At 42.4% G+C, this 21,489-nt stretch overlaps 2 protein-coding genes across 2 annotated transcripts in view; one reads left to right on the forward strand and one right to left on the reverse strand.

Moving 5' to 3' along the window:
* Window positions 1–80: 80 nt before the first annotated feature.
* Window positions 81–1,897, reverse strand: NDUFC1 (NADH:ubiquinone oxidoreductase subunit C1). Its single transcript, XM_054295615.1, has 3 exons — window positions 1,816–1,897; window positions 969–1,072; window positions 81–161 (listed from the first exon to the last, which is right to left on the reverse strand). The coding sequence occupies exons 1-3, from the start codon at window positions 1,880–1,882 to the stop codon at window positions 81–83; spliced, it is 252 nt and encodes an 83-aa protein (XP_054151590.1). The 5' UTR covers window positions 1,883–1,897.
* Window positions 1,898–2,389: 492 nt separating this feature from the next.
* NAA15 (N-alpha-acetyltransferase 15, NatA auxiliary subunit) overlaps window positions 2,390–21,489 on the forward strand; it is a 36,410-nt gene continuing 17,310 nt past the window's right edge. The window contains exons 1-6 of the mRNA XM_054292862.1: window positions 2,390–2,508; window positions 15,743–15,827; window positions 16,658–16,762; window positions 17,401–17,558; window positions 19,276–19,410; window positions 19,587–19,740. Of these exons, the coding sequence (XP_054148837.1) occupies window positions 2,455–2,508; window positions 15,743–15,827; window positions 16,658–16,762; window positions 17,401–17,558; window positions 19,276–19,410; window positions 19,587–19,740 (691 nt within the window). The 5' untranslated portion in view covers window positions 2,390–2,454. The remainder of the gene's footprint in view (window positions 2,509–15,742; window positions 15,828–16,657; window positions 16,763–17,400; window positions 17,559–19,275; window positions 19,411–19,586; window positions 19,741–21,489) is intronic.

Below are 21,489 nucleotides of genomic sequence, written 5' to 3' on the forward strand. Positions count from 1 at the left end.
TATCTTGACTTCCAAAAGATGTCAAAGACCTTCATAATTTGTGTTCAGCTAAGTCAAAAGCATTGGCATGTGCATACTTACTATGAACATTGTCTACACTGATGTGCTCTTGCTTTTCTTCTTTCATATTCCGTTACATCCTCATTGTGCTGCTTGATAAGCTATAAAAGGGCAGAATATTATAAACAGCTATACAATTCACAGCTGGATCCAGACAGCAAAGACAGCTTGCAGAATTTGAAATACTTGTTACCAGCATGCAAACCAGTATGTAACTGGGACCGTCCAGAACACAACATATCTAAATTAACAACTGAGAAAAGGTGCGAGAACAATGCCTCGTAGGACAAACATTTTTCTCTTGACCACTGCCAATGAATTCACCACCCCCAAAAAAGGGGGAAACCCCAAAGGGAACCCATCCCACCCTGAAAACACTGTCACCATGGGGAGTGCTGTTGATCCTGCACAATTCTACTGCACCCTGCTTGCTTTAACACCACAAAGTCTGTGAGTTCTCTGAAACAGAAGTATCTTACATCTGCACTTTGCTCAGGAAAAAGGGGTCTTAATCCATTGAAATCAGCTAAAACCACCTTAACCAGCTGAAAAGTGAGAGCGCATTGATAGTGTGATAAATACATTATCTGGGCACATCCCTAGGTCTTTTCTCTTTTTGGAAAGACCATGGGGAAAATAATGCCAAAGCATTAATCCAACAGGCTTGAAGAATTAATTCTCTGTTTGAAACAGAGAGAAGCTTAAGAAGTTGCTAATTTTTTAAAATAAGAGCACAACATAAAGCTGGGAAAACATAAGTAATGAACATAATCATGCTTCAAATTTGAGACCTGCTATGACCATCCATTACCTCAGTAAACTCAATAGTTTGCAGTATCTGCATTCATGTCACTATTATGATTTTAAAGGAATAGTTAAGTTCAACAAAACCAAATGAAAACACTTACGAGAGCCCACAAGGCAGCACTGGTGCCAAACGCCAAGCCAACTCGCAGCCAGTTCGGTTGGGCATTATTTGCTTTTTTCACAACAAATGCAGAACGAGTAAAAGCTAAAAAGGCACAAGATTACAAATGCATTAACATTCCTCAGGGTTAGACTACCAGGTTCTTACCGACATCCGTGCAATCAGGGAAAATAGCAAACGACAACAACAAACCCCGAACGAATGCAATGATGAAGCGGTCTTCATAACACTTACACATAACATAACATAAACATAACATAAACATGACATAACATAACATAACGAGCCGATCTGCTCGCAGGATCCCCGCAGCACACGCTCCCTGACCCGCCAGAGAGGGGACGGGCGGGCTGCCAACACCTCAAAGCAGCGCTTTTTGCCCGTTCCCCAGCCACAATAACAATTTCCCCCGCATCTTCTACTCCATAAGGATGCCTCTCACAGTCCCCTGCGCGAAGCCCCCAGCCCCGGGCCTTGCCCGCCTCCGATCCCCGCTAATCGAGCGCGCTACGGGCACAGCCTGCCAGGGAAGGGCCGGCACCACCAGGGGGCGAGACACGGTGAGCCCTCCCCCGGCCTGGAAGCAACACAAACTTAAAACACATAAAAGATTTAAAAATAGCTAATGGGCTTCGATTAAAATAGTAAAAGGAGAGAAGCTACCAACGAAGCTTCCTCTACCGCCAGATGCGGACTGGCTGGCGGGGACGCCGCCGCCTGACCAGGCAGCAGGGCTCCCGCGGCCCTAGGTCAATGGGCCCGGCCGGGCCGGGCTAAAGCCCACCAGCCTGCTCCGAAGGGGATCTCCTCCCGCCACCGCCGCTCACCAAGGCTGGGCGGTGGCGGTGCCGCCACCAGCCCCCAGCGCCTCACCGCCCTCAGGCCCGCCGCCATCTTGTCGACCGGACGCGGCTCCGCCCGCGGGGGTGGGACCACCCCGCCCCGCCCGTGCCCGGGCGCCCGGGCGGGCGAGCTCCGCCGCGCGAGAGCCGGCGGGCCCTGCGCAGCCCGATGGCTCTCCGCTCTTTCCCGCCCGCCGCCGGCACCGGGCAGTGGCGCCACCGCTCCGGAACCACGCCGGGCCGGCCGCGGCTCGGCGGCGGAGCCCACAAAACCGGCGGGGCGGGGCCGGCGCGGGGCCGCGGCGCATGCGCGGGGCCGCCGTGACCCGGCTGGGGAAGCGCCGCGCTGCCATTTTGGCGGCGGCTCGGCGGCCGCTCGGGACCACGTGAGCGCGCCCGGGGCTGGCGCGGGGAGCCCGGCGCGCGCGGCGGCCGGAGGGGCCGGGAAGGAGCGGGAAGGGCCGGGAAGGGCCGGGCCCGCGGGCGGCGTGAGCGGCGGAATTCCAGCGGCGAGGCTCGCGGCGGCGGCGGCCGAGCGGCGGAGACGGGACGTAGCCCGCCCGCCCGCCCACTCAGTCTCCTCCTCGGAACCCCTCGGCGGCGCCGGAGCCGGCGGCGGGGAGGATGCCGTCCGTGAGCCTGCCGCCCAAGGAGAACGCGCTCTTCAAGCGCATTCTGGTGAGTGGCGGAGCGGGAGGCCCGCGCTCGGCGGCGGGGAGCGGGTCGAGGAGGCCCCGGCTCGTACCCCGAGCCGGCGGGGAGCGGAGTCCCGGCGGCACCGCCCCGGCCGCGGCTCCCTCCAGTGGGGTAAGCCGGGGCCAGCGCCGCCCGCGCCCCGTCCCGCCTGGCCGGGGCAGCGCCGGGGCCGCCGCGTTCGCCCGCTCGCCCCGCGGGTCTCGGCGCCGGCCGCGGTGAGGCAGCCCGGGCTCCGGGAAATGCCCCGCCGCCGCTTCATTCATCGCTCGCCTTGCAGAGCCGCTGTCCTGCCGAGCACCCACCCTGGGTTCGCTTCATTTTTTATTTTTGCTTTCTTTTATAACTCACTGTTTTGCTGTAGGTAATAACCATGTTTGTTGGTCGGTAAGAAGATGGCTTTCGAAGGAGGAAGTGGAGAAGGATGAAGGTTTTGAAGTCTTCTTGAAGTTTAATTTGCAGCCAGCTCCTATGGAAATTTGTCAATCGATTTTGCTGGGTGGCGGCTGGCATATGGATGACAGAGCATTCAGTGTAATTTAGGCAACAAGCCTGGTTTTCAGAATGTGGTTAAGATGGTCTGCAGTCCTAAAACCAGCAAAGGGGGCCCAATTCAGCTACATCTTAAGGAACTTGTTTCAGCTTTCATGCGGTGTTGCTGGGACATTTATCTTTCTAAGGACTTGGGTTGAATTGGAAGTGTCTTAAGTTTGTTAGTGAGCAGCTTCAGTGGACTTATTGACCAGATTTTGTATCCAGATTAAGCTGCTTTCTCTCAGAAGAAGTCGGTTTTGTCTAAAAATCTCATGTTGTCTTTCAGAAAGACTTAGGCTACTATTTTGAGTCATTTCGAAGATCAGAAGTAGGATGAGTACTGTTGTCCTCGTGGAGCAACAGCACTCTTAAGGTTCTGTAAACTTCTGCCACTTCAGTGGGAGGGATGTGTACAGTCTTCTGTCACTTCTGTTTCCAAAATATTTTGTGGAAACTGAGCATGTAGAACTAGAAAGCCCTATGCACAGGCATGTGGCCGTGAGACTTGCAGTTTCAGTTAGGGTTAAAAAGTAAATATGAACTATAAATCTCTGAAAAGATTCAGTCATGCTTTCGAGTTGGTACGACCTTGTACTGAGTGTGGTTTTTCATGTGTTATGGGCTGGGGCAGATGTTGCCTTGCTGCTCAGTGATCCATCCTCCTTTGCATTGAGGAGGGTTTGTGTGATTACAGGGTACACTGAATCAAGGAGCTTCTCCCTGTTTCAATCTGAGCGGGTTTGGTTGGTTTTTTGTTCCTTTTTTTTCTAATTTTTCCCTTTGCTTGGATGTGTCTGAGTACTTGTGTGGAGGGCAGGAACAAATAAGGAAAAAGAGTGTCTTTAGAGAAAGTGCTGGCTCAGCAGCCTTGCATTCAAAGCTTGATTCAGACTAGAAAAGGTGTGCCCCAGTGCAAGCAGATTTCTGTATGCTTTTTTTCAAGCTGAAGGTCTTTAATAAAAATCGTGGAGTCTGAGGTGTCTGGATAGGCTGAAGCTGTTGTATCATTGTGATCTTTTCCTGTGTCGCACAGGGATGAGCCTGGGAGACAGATGTGCAGTCTGGTATTTAAGACTGCCTTCTGATGTGGTATCTTTATAACACGTGGTGACTAGAAAAGGCTCAAAGCTGGTTTTCATCACACTGAAAGTTTTGCTAATGAACTGCTTGTTTGTCCTGCTACAGATAGTGACCCTGCTTTGTGAAGTTTTAGTTATGTGTTTGACTTGAATCAGTGAGACATCTTTTAGGGAGTCCTGAGTGCAGGCCATAAGAAAAATTACTTCCCTTGTGTGCCTTCCCTCTTCCCTTCACGCCTCTGTCATGCTGCAGCCTCTGCACATTGTACACGTGTTTTCTGGAGACTGTAGCCCCTGTATCTCTGGCACACCGTGTGGTGCTCTGTAGGAAGAAGCAGGAGGAGCTGCCTGTGCAGCCCTGAGCCAGGAGGGAGCTGGTCCTGGTAAACCCCAGCCAGGCCGTGTGTCCTGTGCAGCGTGCCTGCTTGAGGTTTGTCAGCAGGTGCTTTGGGAACTGGCCCAAGGGTTAGTGAAAGGATGAAATACCTTACAGACACGGAATTGCTGGTACACAGGCTGTTAACACAGGTGTAAACCCATTCCCATACTGAATTCCGTGGAGATAATAAACACAGGACCTGAGTGGATAAGTGCCTTGTATTTTTGCGAGTGAGCATAAAGTTGGGGTGTTTTTCAGTGTGCTTTGTGTGTGTTTTCAATTCCTGAGGCCTCATTTTTAATTTTTTTTAAGATATATATACCTGTAGCACAAATGTTACCAACCTGCCCAGCTTTGCATAGCAAAGGGCAATAATTAGCTTTTAGAGTTGGGTTGTTTTGTTGGTTCAGTAGTAAGCGTCTTGCATGGTCAGTACCTTTCTCATGTGTAGGGGTTTGCTCAAAGACAGCATTTCCACTTACCTGACAAATTCTGAGTTCAGAAGTGTGTACACTTTGTGTGTTCAACACACTGTAACTAGACTAATCTCTTCTAGTCACTTTACAGGCATGTGGAGTTTCTAATAGAAACATTTTTCCATTTGAAAGACATTTTACAATTCAGAGTTCCTGTAGTACAGCAGGAAAGAGATCTGCATAATTAGCTTGAATAAAAAAAACACCCACAGGATTAGCAATCACTGTTCTCCTTAAACCTGCACTTCCATTTAAAATAAAAGTGTCTAGCTCATATATTTTTTATAGTTTTGACTATTTGCTGTTATGTCTACAAGTAGATGTTCTACTGCCTAGAGATTCTGAGGAATTTAGAGCAAAAGTGGATATCAACATTTGAACATCTGAAATAATTGAGTCTTTGTGACTCTTTTGGACACACATAATTTCTAGGCAGTCCAGAAATTACTGGAGAATAATTCAGGTGGAGGCAGGGGAAAGGGTAGAATAGTGAACAGAGCACAGGAATGGTTAAGTTGGCATTTTGGTACACATAAGGCTGGATACACTATGAAGTAATGGAAAAAGAGATGTATTCCAATTCCTTCTACCCCCACCCCCCTAGTGTCAACTGTAGAACTAGTAGTTGTAGGATGTAAGATTGACTGATTTTTAATTAAATGTAGCTGATGAACATTCCTTAACCCTTCCTGGAATTTTGCCAAATTATTCATCTGCTGTATCTGGTCAGGTACAGTTCATCAGTGATGTTCAGTTTTATTTCACAAATTCCAAAGACAATACTCGATTAAGTTTTCTTTGGATGTAGAAGTTAAATATATTTATTGAAAAGGTGTTGAAAGGAAATTAAATATAGAGCTGTTAGGGGTGCCATATATTTTGTGGAAGAGTTTTTTCAGTCTCTTGAAACATCAGGGTGAAGTTCTTGGAGTTCTGGCAGGCTGAGGTGGTGCAAATATTTTTCACCATGCATAGCGAGCTTAGCCTTTGATGAGCAAAGAGGAGAAAAGTCCCAAGTGTTTCAGAAGTGAAACATCGTTGTGTTTTATGTTGGAAACAAGCAGTTGGGCTGTGTGAGTGTGGGGAGTCCTTGTTTAAACAGTTCCACTGCTCACAACTCTGCTTTGTGCTCCAGAGGTCATGTTCTAAGGAAGGGGATGCCGTACTGCTCTGAGCTGGTGTGTATTGCATTGTGTGCAGATCAGTTTCCCTGTTCAGGACTGGGGCTTAGCCATGGCCATTTTGACACATGGAAGCTGTTCATCTTCCATCTCTGTCCTTTCCTTAGGTGCTGTGCAGGCTTGATAGGGCATGGCCAGACCCGTGTGCTGCTGTGGGGCACTGCAGTAAGCAGAGTGTCTGCTGAGGGACAGGGACATTTCCCCTTCATGTGGTCATTTTCACCTGCACATTGCAGTGCTTGAGGGCATTGTCTGTGAGCTGGTGGGCTTCCTTTCCATGCTGGCTCTGAGAAGTGCTCGACCAAGTGATGGAGGAACTTGCTGGTGATAAAAAGCCTGTTGAACAACCTCTCTCCCGTGCCTCTGCTGTAAATATGCCAAGGCCCTCGTGCTGGGCCATCTTCCTGTTTCTTCATTCCAGAATCTACTCCCTGTCCCTGCACTTTGAAACTAGACAGACCAGTGCTTCTCCTTTACTAACACTCTCATCAGCATGAAGCCTTTAAAAATTTGTTCTGTCATAGAAATTCAGGTGCTGATTTTAAGATTACTGAGGTGACAAGACTTGGAAATCTCTTCTCAAGTCATCTTAATTCAAGATTAAAGACTTGATTTCCAGAATTGCACTTTTATCAGTAACCAAGTAAATTAGTTTGTTTGCAGTCATTGTTGCATTTGCATGGCTGTACAGTAATCAAGTATGCACACCACTGGAATTTTATCATATATTGTCTTTCTGTTGAAATATGGAATTACTAACATGGCTCTTCCAATTGCTTGTCTGTTGAGATGTCAATTACTTCATTTTTCTTTGCCAAGAGGAATACCCTACTTGGTCAGTAGTAGTAGCAAGAGAAATGGTGTCATGGCAGGAACATTGGAATGGAAGTACAGGATAGGCTTGCTGCTTTAAGTAGAATCACTGATCTTATTTTTCAGAACTATTTCTCAAAGCTGCTTAAGAAATTAATTACTGTTTGAGATTTTAGGATGCCATTGAGGATTCACTTGAGCAATACATGTTACTGAAGCCTGTTCATGAAATTAGGCCATTTTTTGTCACTGGAGCTGTCAGAAGTTGTAGAAACATGATTCACTGCTGTAAATTTCCAAGGAGCAGCATAATTTTATCTGTTTTGCTGGTGAAAATAAAAGACTCATTAACATAAACATTGTCGGCTGTAAGATTACAGCCAGTCTTACATTGTTAAGGCTATAGATACTCTTAATTGAACCCAAAGTGGTTTTAATTGGGGCAAGGGAGTTAATTATTTATATGCTACTGCCCATTATTTTGGTTAGGATTTGATGAAGCTGTATTTATTTCTGTTTTTGAAATGAGATTTTGTTGATTGGACTTTATGTGGATGTTTCAGGTTTAAATCTCTTGTCTGCAACAGCACCGTGTCAATGCAGCGGGAGTGGGCGTAAGGAACTATGCATTTTCTGATTTTGCTGATAGGGGATTTAGGGAAAATTAACAATTATTCACTGCCACCCTTAAAAGTGAGGTCAGTGGGACTTGCTGCAGGGATTTCTGTTTGCTTTTGTGATACCACAGAATCAAGTTAGCAAACCTTGTAATGTTAAAGAACAACTTTCTTATCTTAATAGGCCCATTTAACTATTTCTCAATGCTCAGTGCCACCAGACCTCATCTTGCATATCTCAGTGCTAAGCGTGAGGAGTACTCTAGGTGTAATACATAGGTGGAAAATGCCAGTAGCCTCACCATGTGTCTTGGATTATTTTGTGAGATACATGGATACTTCAGCTCAGGTCTCAGTCCAGAACCGCCAAGGCTCCTTTAGACATTTTTATGCCACATCTTGGAATTTGGATTGGTACAATTTGTTGTTTCAGATGATCATTAAAAACCAACCATATCCTGTGCATCCTGGATCTCTTGTGAGGTACAGTGGGTTTCTTGATGAGTTTAGGGAGGAAACCTGAATGTGGAAGCTGTGAACAGAAGTCACTGTATTTTAGTTGACAGGGCCAAATTCATGGTAATTCTCCCCAAGAAGAGATTAATGTAAGCAAGTACAGGCCAACAGAACTGATTTTGAATAGTGGGTTTTTTTTTCAGCAAGTCTGTCTTCAGTGAGTGAGGATTTCTAGTCTTCTAGAAGAGCTGTAGTTAACTATTTATCAGCTCCTGTTTCCAGCTGAATTTTCTGAAATAAAGGAATAAGACCAATTCAGAAGTGCAGACATAGCGTAGATTATTTTTTTTTCTGCCTTAGTATTAAATGAAAAGGTATACATATTTCTTAGATTCTTCCTAACTAATTTGAATTTCAACTTTTTCTATTCCTCTGGTTGTATGCTACCAAGCACCGCTAGTGAGGAAGATGTCAGTGACTTACAAAAGGTAAAGCATGCTGTGCAGAGGAGGATTTATTAATCCATTCAACCAGGCAGTTGTTGAAGCTGTTTGTTACACTGAACAATTCAATTAATTAACACTTCAGAGCAGTGAAAGAGGATAGTTTGTTTCAATTTGACAGCAGAAAACGATGCCAGTTTGCTCCAGAGCTTTTCAGCATTAACACAGCTGCAAGATTTGTGTGGTTTCTTCAGTCCTTGGGTTTATATATCTTGTGTTTGTCATGAAATTGAATCGGTGTGGAATATCTTTTGCCTGGAGCTGCTGAGCTGTTTGATATGGTCAGTGCTCAAAGAGCCCACTAATTCATGGTGAGTAGTAGCTCCTAATGCTTCCAGCTTTCAGCATCTTCTTTACTGCATTTAGCTTGAGTTAGTGCACTTTAGTGACTTGACCTGGTCTTGTCTGCCTGTAGAGAGGAACTGTGCTGGAACACAGCCTTGAGCTGCCCAGCACCTGAGTTCACTGTCTGGGAAGTGCTGCCTCTGAGCCCTGCTGGAAGAAGTAGATAGAATCAGAGTGGCAGATGGGCACTTACAAAAGTGCAGGATATGCACACCTTGGGTGATTCAAAGGCCAGGGATTCCAGTGCTTCCTGCTGCCAGAGATCTCACAGCATCCTAGTTGCCAGGGGATGCCCCAAGTGTACATCCATGGCTGCCACTGGGAGAAACTGGGGTCCCCTAAGAGCACACTGCTCTAGTTGAAAGGGTTTGTTGTGGAACCATAGAATCATTTGGGGACCAATAATTTGGTTGGAAGAGACCTTTGAAAGTCATGTAGTCCAACTCCTCCTCCACCATGGATGGGCTCAAGCCTCAGAACCCTAGGGAAGAGGACAGCAGTGGCAAATTTGTGAGTTGTGTTGTTTGAGCAGCCCCTTCTTCGCTGTGCTTCTTCCTGGGGCCTTGCCAGTGAGATGCTCACCTGTGCCCATGTGTAGATCAGCTGTCCTGGTGACTCTTGTATGTGATGGGGAATTGTCTGCAGTATGTTTCCTCTGATGGTGACACTGGCTGTGTCACTTGCTGAAGGAGAGGGGCTGAGTACAGTGAACTCCAGAGAAGTTCAGTTTGCAGCTTTGATGTCTTCTGGGGCTCAATCTCAAGAAAATCATATTCTTCAGCTGGTCTGTCACAGCACTGACTAAATGAGGATGCTTACTTCTACAGCATTATTTCTGGGTGAGAAGAGATTTCCTGTGGGGGTTTTGGTGGAGCTTTTTGTTTGGTTGGTTTGGGTTGATTGTTTTTAAGTATTGGGGCATGAGGTAGTTTACATTCATTTTACTTCAGTTACATTGCAGATGTGGTGTGTTAGGTTGGAGTAAAAAGTGTGACCTGGTAAAACACAGAGTCTTAGAAGAGACAACAGTTAAAAGTTCTTTATGCTGTTTTTTTCTAAAATTCTGTCTCTTTAATGGAAATTACACACTATTTTTGGTTTCTGTTCAGTTTCAAAGGGCATAACAATTGGTAATGTGATCCCATTCCACCCACCTGGTTCTGCTATATTGATTTAATTCTCACTCTGCTCTTTCTTGTGCTGATTCAAGTAAGAATAAAAAGAAAGTAGTCAATAATGCCCCAGTGCTCCCACTTGTGAGCTTGGGGAATAGATGATACCTTCTTGTCTTTGATAATTACTCTAGAGGGAAAACCTCTAGTCTTGCAAGCTTGCAGGTGAGATGACAAAGGTGGTTTCTCCTTTATGTTGGTCTTCTGTGACTGCCTTCATCTTGCTCATGAAACACTTCTGGGTGTGCTTCTCACCTGTTTAATCAGCTGCAAAATCCAGGCTGCATAGACTCCTGTGAGTGTTTTTGTTTTCTTTCACTGCTGGAAATTAGTTTTAAAACACTCTTGAATCAGCTGGGTTGTACCTGTGTATTGGTCCTCAAGTGTACCTGCTTGAAAGGGAGTTTTCTGCTTTGTGTTGTGATTGAGGTGATTCTTTGTGTAGGTTGAGTGGTACTTGGTGGCAGTGTAGATTCACTGTGAAGCTTCTGATCAGGCTCATGGTAACACCTGATGTTGAGCTGATCTTAACTCTTGGTGTTACTGAACGTACAACACACTTGAGTCTGCAGTGTAGTTTGTATAAAATTTCTTATAAATAGCACGTTTAAGTCTGGATGACTGTTAAATAATTTACCTTAGTTTTCAAATGTTTGGAGGATGTGAAGACTGCTTTGTGATAAAAGGATTTGCACTCCTTGGTGTGAATATGTGCAAAATATTTCATGTATAAATGGCAGAGTCCAGTCTGCTGTGTGCTGTGTCCCCTGAGGGACATATCTGCTTGTCAGAATGCTTCACTTGACTAATATCCTTTAGTTTTAGTTGGAAGCACATGTATTTGACCATTAAAATGTCTAGTTTGAGAGGGAAGAATTACTTGGGAGGTAAAATACACTGCTGGCTTATAGGTAGCTGTTGTGGGTTTGATGCTGGCCAAATGCCAGTGCGCCCACAAAAAATCATTCACTCATTCTTTGGTATAGTTGAGCAGAGGAGGGGGAAAGAACAATTATAAAGGAGCTCATGAGCTGAGGTAAGGATTGGAAAGAAGCATTTTACGGGCAAAACAGTAATAAAACTTAAAAAGGTGTTTTCACCTTTTCTTTTTCTCCAACTCGAGGGAGAATTGGTGTTCAGTCATCAGAGCCTTTAGGAATTGGCTCTGCTGGGCACAGTAGAAGTTTCAAGGACCCTTTTTTTTCCAGAAGCCTCTGTGGCTTCCTCTGCCACGACTAAAAGCCAGATTGTGTTAACCTAACACAGTAGCAAACAGTTACAGAGCCTAGTCGTGTAAATTTCAAAAATATAAAATCTCTAAAATGCTCCGGTCACAATGTATTTGCTTATAGTGTATATAAAGAAAACAGTGCTGAATTAAGTTTGGATGGAAGTAATTTCTGCTATTGTAAGCAGCTCTTAGTGCTACTGTAATCAGTAGCATGGCCCTTGTATAACAACCTTGTGGTTACCTTGTTCAGGAATCCATGTCAGTGTTCACTGCCTGTAGGTTTGGCAGCAGGGTTTAGAGAGTAGATGGGAGAAGATTCAAAAATGGAAAGCTGGGGCAAGGGAGGAACAGACTCCATGTAGCCATGAGCTGTTACTTGATGTAGATAAGCTGTGAATAGTAGGAGTCTCTTCACCTTCCTTCATGTCAGCCACCAAAGAAGGAACGGGGAGGAATTTATTCACATTTGGCACAGTGAGCTGTGTGCATGTGTGTGTAAGGCATCTGCTGGCCAGAGACTGAGTCTGCACTGATGCCTTAATGCAGTTTAGAGAACATCAGAATAAAGCCCTCCTGCCACCTCAGACTTGGAATTGTAGAGAATATGGGCCGTCTAGTAATTGCTGTGCATTCTGATCCACTGAATAAATACTTGGTGGGGGAAGCAATGTAAATACAAATTGTCACTTACCTCCTATAGCCTTGCATGATTTCGAAGGAATCAGACTTTGCCTGCCTCATCTTACTAATTCTTTGTGCAATTGTATAAAAGCAGGTGTTATTTCCTTCCTATAAAGATAGAAAATTAGTTAAGGGATATAAAAAGAACCTTGGTGTGTTTAGAATAGGTTTTAATTCTTGCCACAGCATGTATACATAAGTTTGTTAGATGTCTTAAAAGATCTGGTAACTTATTAAACTAAAAGCTTTGAAAGGCAGGAAATGTGTAATAGATTCAGTACTGATGTAGAGTCAGATTCTGTTCTTCTGAAGCATTAGCCTTCTTAACCTTACTCTTTTAAAGTTTAGCTTTCATGTTTTCTCATTGCATGATGTCACAAGTTGTAGCTGCAGCCCTTGTCTGTCAGGCATCACATGCACACTGTCCCTGCTGGCTTTGAAGTTTACATGTGCAGGAATTTAGCTTAGTGCAGGCAGCTGTGCTCCTCTGGCCATCTCTGGACAGAGAAATGTGTCACTTCTGCAGAACATCTGTCCTGAAGCAGGGCCTGGAGCTCTGGGAATGACTGCTACAAGCTGTTCATCTGGGAGGAAACAAGCTACCCGGATGAATAAAATTCCTGTTTCCAGGAAGCCTGTATCTTTATGTCCCCAGAATACTTGACATATCACCATTCCTGCTTCTGTGATTTTTTTCTTTTTTTTAATATTTAATTGCTTGTTCTTTTTTCTTCTCTCACTCAGAAACTACTTACTTGCTTAAGGATCTTCTTTCCCAGGCTGTGTGTATATTTTCTGTCTCCTTTTTGTTAAAAGATTTTTGTTTGAGTTGTCTGCTCCTTGGAACTATGGGTTCACTGATGTTTGTACCAGCCGTGGTTGCATGTGCTTCTATCCTGGCTTCCTTGTGTCTCATTCCCACCTAAATTTGAGTTTGCTAGTCCATAATCTCTCTGGAGGATGAGTTAAGTATGTGCACAGCTTCAGGCAGGGGAATCTCAATGTGCTGTTGGGCCCACTATGAGGAAACAGTCTCTTCTTTTTTGAAGAGCTAAATGTGACCTCAATTTCATTTGCTCCTTTCCTCCCATTGTCAAAGCATACAGTATGCTCACAGAACACATACACAGAATAAGGAAACTCATAAAAAACCACAGTTTGAAGTGTTTGCATTAACAGAATGAAATAACCTTGAAAGTATTCAGGAGAAAACTTGGTGAAATTGTATACAGGAAATCATTCCAACTTGTCTTGATCTAGAACTGACTTGTCAAAGGAGGCCTTTGATGCTTCACTGGGGAGTATACACAGCCATGTCTATATACAGAGCTATATTCTGGAGATAAAAGTATATCCAGATTGTTTCCTGATAATTTGTTGGCCCTATCCAAGTGGTTTCTGAGTTATGAGATGTAAGTATATATAAACTTGTAAATCTTTCCTCCATGAAGCCTAAAGGAAGAATTTGTTACAATTTTGGGTGACTTTGCTCTGTTCCAAACTACCTTGCATTGTAAGCTCTGTATCACCCTAGAAAACTTTATGTGCAGATGTTTCCTGTCTTTAGCATGTATCCCATATGACTTTGCTTAAGCTTCAAGGTGGGAGCCTGGTTGTTAGAATACATTAAATGGAACCATTTAGTGATAAGATGTCACGTTCATAGCCAGCATCTGAGCAAGCTGTGCTCAAAGCCAGACTGCAGAAATCCAGAGTGCCCCATCTGCTTGTGTCAGTGCCTTAGTTGCTGCAGACACCTTCTTCAGTTCCTGTGGCTGCCCCACTTCTGTGACAGGTTCTGCTGCTTTTCACAACTACCTGGGTGGGGGCTCTGCTTTTCAGGGAGGAGGCCTGCCTGTAACATTTATGACTGATGGTTTCAATTAAAAAAAAGAAAAAGTCTGTCAGCTTTGACTAGTTGGCTGATTATAGTGACTCAGCCAGCTGCTTGAAAGCTGATAATGACTGGAAGGTGTAAGTAATACCCAGTCAGGTTTAATAGAAAAAAAAAAAAGTTGCCTGTACAGATTTTTCTCTTACCTAACCCTTCAAATGTTCTTTTGCAGTGCTGACTTCTCCTGTCCTTGGTGAACAGAAGGAGTTGTCTTTTGGAAGTGTTCAAAGTCAGGGCTGGATGGGGCTTTGAACAAGGTGGTGTCGGGTGTTTCTGCCCATGGGGGTGGGTGGAACTAGATGGCCTTTGAAGGTCTGCTCAAGCTCAAACCATCTAATTCTTTTGTTGATCTGCTCCTCTTTGAGTACATCTGGCTTGCTCTCTCTGGGCTCTTCCTGCTCCTTCCGTTTCCATGTGAGCAATTCCCTTTCTCCTAAGGGTGACAGTGTAGGGGGAGCAAGATGGGTGGTGAGTGATGCATCTTGGTCTTCAGTCATTATTTCACCTGTATGACTTTAATGCTAGAAAATAATACATGCACTTAGTGTTCTGCCATTTATTTATAGCTTTGAAATTTATTGTTGTATTTCTAAGAGAAAACCAGACACTAAACATCATCTTTCATTTTGAAGAGCAGCATAAAACACAGAAGTTGTAAATATGCCATTTTCTTTTTTAAGCATTTCCCCTAACATTCATGTAACTCTTTACAGTTTTATTTTTAGAACTGTCTGCTTGAAGGGAAGACCTCTTGGGTCTGCCTTTCCTAAATATTTTTGTTGAGAGTGGTTTGAGGACACATGGTGTCCATATGTGCTTATGAATGCTCTTGGATAATTACTTTGGAGCAGTGTGAGGAAAGATGGAATCCTGAGCGACAACTTATTTAGAAGGACCTGAAAACTGAGCTGTACCCAATTTTTACACCCCTGTCCACCATCCTGCCACCAGAATGAATCAACCAGAGTCAGTGAGATCCTGTTATGAATGACTTTGTAATTAATAACAGGATTAATAGGATTTGGGCTGGTGCTCAGTCAGTGTGTGCTCCTGTACTCCTGGGCTCTTAAATGTTTATTTCATTACAGAAACATTAAATGTAAGAGGTTCCAAGCATTTGCTCAAGTGACCTAAAATCTATGAATTGGTGTTTGTAATGTTATTTCTTCTGCCTTCTATTTAAATATGAGCAGAAGAAGTATATTTACATAAATAAAATACTAAATCTAGTTTCAAAAGGTCATGCTGTGTGCTGCAGTGCATTGTGGTCACCTTGCATAATGAATGAGGCTCAGCCAAAACAGTTGGTCTAAGAAAACAGTAGAGGAATGTTTAAATTTCCAGTATGGCAAGATAATGTTACTATATACCAGTTTTGAAAGTCTGGGTGTATGAGATACATGTTGTAATCAAACTCATCCTGAGAGGTTGCTGTCAGAGGTAGTTTAAGCCAAGTTCCAGTGATTTTTGTCTTTCCAGCTCATGTGCTTGTTGGAGGTTGTCTCGTGGGTTTCTATTCAGGATAATTGGCCAGAGTGGGTTCAGTGCTTACCTTTTGTGTTGAGGGAGAGTTGAATCTCTTCAGGCACTTGAGCTTCCTGTGGTGTCTTGAGATTCTGCTGTATGATAATATGTCTTCACTTCTACATTTAAACTCATGGTGTTGCTAACATCTTTTTTTTTTTTTTTTCCTGTCAATGGAAAGAATTTTTAAACACAAGAAGCTCAATAAACAGGATTCATTAAAATATTAGTACATTTTCTAAAATCTGTATCTGTACTGATGCTTCGTTTCAGGCATGCATGAACACTTCCACTCTATAAATTTTTTGAAAAAACTTATTTTGTTTTTCAACAGAGGTGTTATGAACATAAGCAGTATAGAAATGGGCTGAAGTTCTGTAAACAGATCCTTTCCAATCCCAAGTTTGCAGAACATGGAGGTAAGCGTTCAAATGGCATGTGCTCTCTTTTTCACTGTACTTTACAGTAATTATTTTAATTTTTTAACCCTTCACTGGTAACTTTTTGCCCATAAAGCAGTAAGAACATCCAGGAACGTGTATTAAGCACTTACTGTTGGTAAGATTTGTCATTTTAAAGACCGATCTTACCAGTAGTCAGAGCTTCCCATTCTTTATCATTCAAGTCTAAGATTCATGGAGCAAGTTTCCTAATACAAGTATGCATTAATAAAATCACTTTTCATGGGAAATCGATATTCACTCACATAAAAATGACAAACAAAAGGAAGAGGCTGAATATTGTTCAGTATTCTGTCAGCTGTGGGATGCTACTTTTCTGAAGGAATAGTCGTATTTTAAAAAAAGAAAAAGGTATTTATTCCTTCACTGTATTTTTAGTCAGCTCTTGCCACTTAGTGAAAGTCTCTTTGCACTGTTCAGAAATGGCTTTGTGGGTTTTTTGCAACTACTTTGGTATGGGTAGATGTGTAGAAATATCAGAGTTGTGAATAAAAAAATCTCCAGAAGCTTGTAGAACAGACAGGTTTAAAATAAAGCATTCCTTCATCTTTTCATGGAAGTAATATAAAAGGTTTATTGCTGTGTATGATATACTTAAGTGAATAATCTGACAGTAGAGTTTTCCATGTGAGAAAAGAATGAATTCTTGATAGTGAGAACCGAATCTAAATTTGCATTTATACTATGTTTAGGGCTGCTATATGGAGCTTAAAACCCATGACAATGAATAACTGAATCACCCATGAAATGAATAAAAGATTAAATAATTTAATCTTTTTCTTTCTTAGAAACCTTGGCAATGAAAGGACTGACACTGAACTGTCTAGGGAAGAAAGAGGAGGCTTATGAACTTGTGCGCAGAGGCCTGAGGAATGACCTGAAGAGTCATGTCTGTATCCTTTGTGAAACCGGGCTTTTGCTGGTCAAATGAAAAATTGAAAAGCTTCATTTCTGCATATGCTTCATTCATAGAATAGCAATAAAAGCCAGTTTAAACTTCAGATTGGAAGTGCAGAATTTTCAATTTCCAATAAATGTTTTGTCTAAGCTCTCCAAAGGGCAAATGCTTTGCAGTCCTTACACTCCCAGTTAGCTTACATATTTTTCTGGCATGAAGTGTGTGTTTTTTATCATTAATCTGCAACTGTAAACCCATGGTGGGCATTTAAGCATGTGATTTGCTTTGAAAGCATGAGTGGTTGCCATTGCATTGTTAAAAGAATGCTCATACACTTAGAGTTCAGGAAGTATCAGCACTTCAGCTGTCTAAAATTGTGTTTGAGTAAGCCTAAGAGTGTTTTCAGAGATCCTGTTACTTTATTTCCTCCCCCAGTGTGTGAAAAGTAACATTTACAGCATATTGTACAGATTGTATACATATAACTGGCAAAGTCCTGACAAAAGGAATTGTACTGTTCCTGTCCATTTACAAAACAGCTTGAGAGCTTGTTGCCAGCTGTTCTGTCCCTGCCCTGTTGGAGCTCATTTGTCCCTGCTCAAATTCAGAGGAAGCCTTAATAGAGTTTTCCAGGTTGGCACGTCTATGGCCTTCTTCAGAGGTCAGACAAGAAGTATGATGAAGCTATCAAATGCTACAGAAATGCACTGAAATGGGACAAAGACAATCTTCAAATCCTGAGAGACCTTTCTCTGCTACAGATTCAAATGAGGGATCTTGAAGGGTACAGGGTGAGTATGCATGCTGCATTTAATGATCATCTGGGGAACTGCAGCAAAGGGGGCAGATTGATTAATGACACTTTAAGAAAAAATAGTTAGGTCCAGAGAGTTAAAACTATATGCCACTCTTTCACTTCATAAAGTAAAAGCAGATGTGCTACTGGGCAATTTCTATAAAATACAAAGATTTAATGGCAAATTAAATCATGCATTTTCAGCTCAGTGCAGAATTGTTTGCCTTGTGGAGGTTTTTTTTGGTGCTGTATAACCCAGCTGTAGGCAATCTCCAGTCTTGTTCTTTTCTTGAGAGGATTCCTGTAGGCAAGAGGCAATGTGTTCAGAACTTGACTTTTATTCAGACAAAGGAGCTTGTATTTTTTAGTAACTTTGTTCTATATATCCCTCCACCTTTACATCACTGGCCCCCTGTTTTCTCTTAGCAGTAGGTAATAACTGAAAAAGCAGTGTGCTGCTTGAAAGATCATATTTGGTTCCTTGCCATCTTGGGCATTAGTGAGTGACTGCTCAATTTTTTTGTCAGGTTTTCATCTTTTTAGGTTTCCCTTGCACCTCAAAAGTTGTGTTATTTAAAACACATTAGTTGGTCTCTTCATGTAATACTTCCTTTTCAAATTAGGGTAACATTAGTTATAGCCAGGAGAAAATTCTGTGCTCAGAGTTGTGTGGAACCATGAGCTAGCACAGGTCCTCAGAGAACTTATTCCTCAGTCAGGACAATTCTTAATCACTGATTTTTTCATAGTAATTTTTTTCATTTAGAAAATTGGTTCCACTCTTGCCAAGACAAGATAGCTAGAGCTTAGTGTAGGTGCCAAAATGCACATTTGCAAAATGTGTTTGCAGATTTCTATTTTCTTGGCTTCTGGATAAATGTGAATGCAAATTTTGTAATCTCTAAATGCATTAAGGATTAAATGTTAGGATGCTTAGAAGTCAGTAGTTCATGGCTAATCATATGCTGTCTCTGAAGAAATGTGAATTTGCTCTCAAACCTGGGAATTGGATTGTGTTTTGATTGTTTTTTTTTCCTTTCCTTTAAATTCCAGCCTCCACTATGTGAAAATATTTTGAGTGATCACCATTCTATTAAAACAGCTGTAACTAGTTTTCGTTCTTTGTTAATCCCTACTTTTGACAGTTTAGACATTTCTCAATGGGAAGTAACTTTTTTCCTTTAAGTTACTTGAAAATGCCTTTCAGCAGTCTACAACAAAACAAGTTGTAGCATTAAAATTGCGTGATACCAAGCAAATCTGTTGTCTTTTCCAGCTGTGATTATCCTCTTGCCAAAGAACAGGGATGTGTTTGCGTGACCTGTGTTGCCTAAGAACACTTCCAATTATTTAAATACATATGTACTTTCAAGGTTAATGTGAAACACTGGTAAATGTTCCTGCAATTCAAACCAAGTATCCTTAATTATGTTCTGTTCATAAGTGGTTAGACAGGAAAAGCATGTGTGTCGTGCATTAACAAAATTAGTCTGACTCATCAGGATTTGGTTGGACATGTTATTTTGTGAAGGCTTAGTTTTTTATTCAGTGAGCACCATTGCAATTCAAAGTTTATTCTTTCTCTGGTTAATAAAATGCATATACAAAACTATTTCCCAGTGACTTCTTAAATACTAGAATATTGAAGACAGGATCTTGCCTAAAGGATTCTGCAGAGTATCAGAGTAAAATTAGCAGCTCCTTTTTTGCAGGAAACAAGATACCAGTTGCTTCAGCTCCGACCCGCACAGCGAGCATCATGGATCGGTTATGCCATCGCTTACCATTTGCTGGAAGACTACGAAATGGCAGCAAAAATTTTAGAGGAATTTAGGAAGACACAGCAGGTAAGAGGAGAACATGAAATTGCTATATGGAGTGCTGTGGAAGCCAAAAATAAAACATTCCTTTCATGATGAGAAAACTTCATGCATGACTAAACTTTGTTTAGTCAAATGAATTTGATCCCAAAGTTTAGAGTTAGAAGGCTGATCTATGTCCTGTGTCTGGCTTTCCTGTGTAGACATCACCTGACAAAGTGGACTATGAGTACAGTGAGCTGCTGCTCTATCAAAACCAAGTCCTCCGGGAAGCAGGGCTTTTTAAAGAAGCCTTGGAGCATCTTTGTACCTATGAAAAGCAGATCTGTGATAAACTGGCTGTTGAAGAAACTAAAGGTAATCACTTTCTGAAGATACATTTGAACACATAGCATACAGTGGGATGTCTGTACTGTCAGGTTTTCCCATCTTTTGGAACTCAGATTTGTTTTTAGCTTAATTTATTTAATTTTGATGTTATGTAGGACTGCTTGTCTCACAGCTTATTCAGTCCCTGTCATGCTCTTGTCCCAAGCTGGTAACTCATCAGTGAGGTACAAACGTGCTGTTCTGAAACTTTTAAACAGCCAGGTGTTTCAGATAGGAGATCCTAAACTGATGTGCTGAAGGTCTGTGTGAGTGTACCCTCTGCTGTTACAGCTTTGATAGTGGCCCTGACAAGGATAGCACGTGCTGCAAAGGAAGAATCATCTTTGGTACAGCAGAAGGCTTTTAAATGTCCCCAGTCACCCTTGCAGCATGTAGAAATTGACTCTTCAGTGAGGCTGGGGGAGCTTCTGTTGTACTATTAAAAACCTGGTGTATAATACTGTAACAGATCAGTACAATATTGTAGCTTATATTCCACACATGGAATTGCAGAGTGATACAAGTTCACTCTAGCAGCTCTCTTAACAGGTGCACTTCATTAAAGCATGCTTTCTTCCTTTTCTGCTTGATGCTTGTACAGTCTCTCTGTGAAATTGCCCATCTATTGAAGGTGCTGCTTGCTCTCGGCTCACACTGGAATCTGTTCAGATGATTGCTTAAAGAAAAGAAATCCTTTTACCCTAGTTTGTTCATGTAGATGGTGTAGCAAGTTCTTATTTCTGGTAATAGTAATCTCACTGTCTTGCAAAGGAACCTAGGAATTGAGCAGTGACAGTAATGGTAGGTGTGGTGTTTCCTCAAGGAAATTGATTGCAGATGACTCTCCATGGTAGCTGAATATCTTACTTGGTTTGCATATGAAAGGAGATGGATATAGAGACTACAATATCACAGATCATTTTTGAAACACAGTGGTAGGACTTTTGGGGGTAGGAGTGGGGTTTATTTTTTTATCTGAAGGTTCTTTTGACATACTTTATGTTCTGCGTTGATGTATTATGTGACATACTTAGTGTTTGAAGGTCCAAAGTCTGGAATGAAAATAAGTTTTGCAAATAGGACTTCATTAACAATAAACCTGAGACCAAAACACAAAACCTCCTTAGGAAGTTACCAGACAAAAGGATGGAAATACTCTTTGCAGGCTGTGTGCTTTCAGCAGGGTACAAGTGATTAATTTTTTGGGCACAGCTCCCAGTGTGTTGTTTGGACTGGCTTGGCTGCTGTGTATTCTCTATTGTAATAAATGAGTGTGTGCAAATTTTAAGCACACATGCAAAAGCCTCTGTGGATGAAGTACAGCAGAAAAACACTCAAACTTGTGCTGATATTTGCTGGTCTTAGATAGGAAAAAAAATTAACTTTCACCTCAGAGAAAGAATTTAAGGTTTATTTTCCCAATTCTGTCATTCTCAGTGAGTGAACTTTTTCCTGGGCACTAGATTCTGTGTGTAGTCCTCAAGTTACTCTAACTGTGTAAAGCAGCATCTCTTGCCAAAATTGCATGTTAATTGTGTGACAAAGGGAAGAAGAAAGGTAAATTTGCATTTTCCTCTTTTAAACAGGGTTAAAAAAATCTTGCTTTAGTCTAGACTTGTATTGTTCACCTCTGGTGTGTAATCTGTTCATGCCTAACATTTGCCAATAGCAAAGCTTTGTTAAATAGTTTTCCATTGTGAAACAGGAAATCTACTCCTGTTGCAGTTCCAGCATTAA

Source organism: Melozone crissalis, unplaced genomic scaffold (assembly GCF_028551555.1).
Source record: "Melozone crissalis strain CALT ecotype California unplaced genomic scaffold, PUWL_Pcris_2 ptg000006l_1, whole genome shotgun sequence".
Lineage (NCBI taxonomy): Eukaryota > Metazoa > Chordata > Aves > Passeriformes > Passerellidae > Melozone > Melozone crissalis.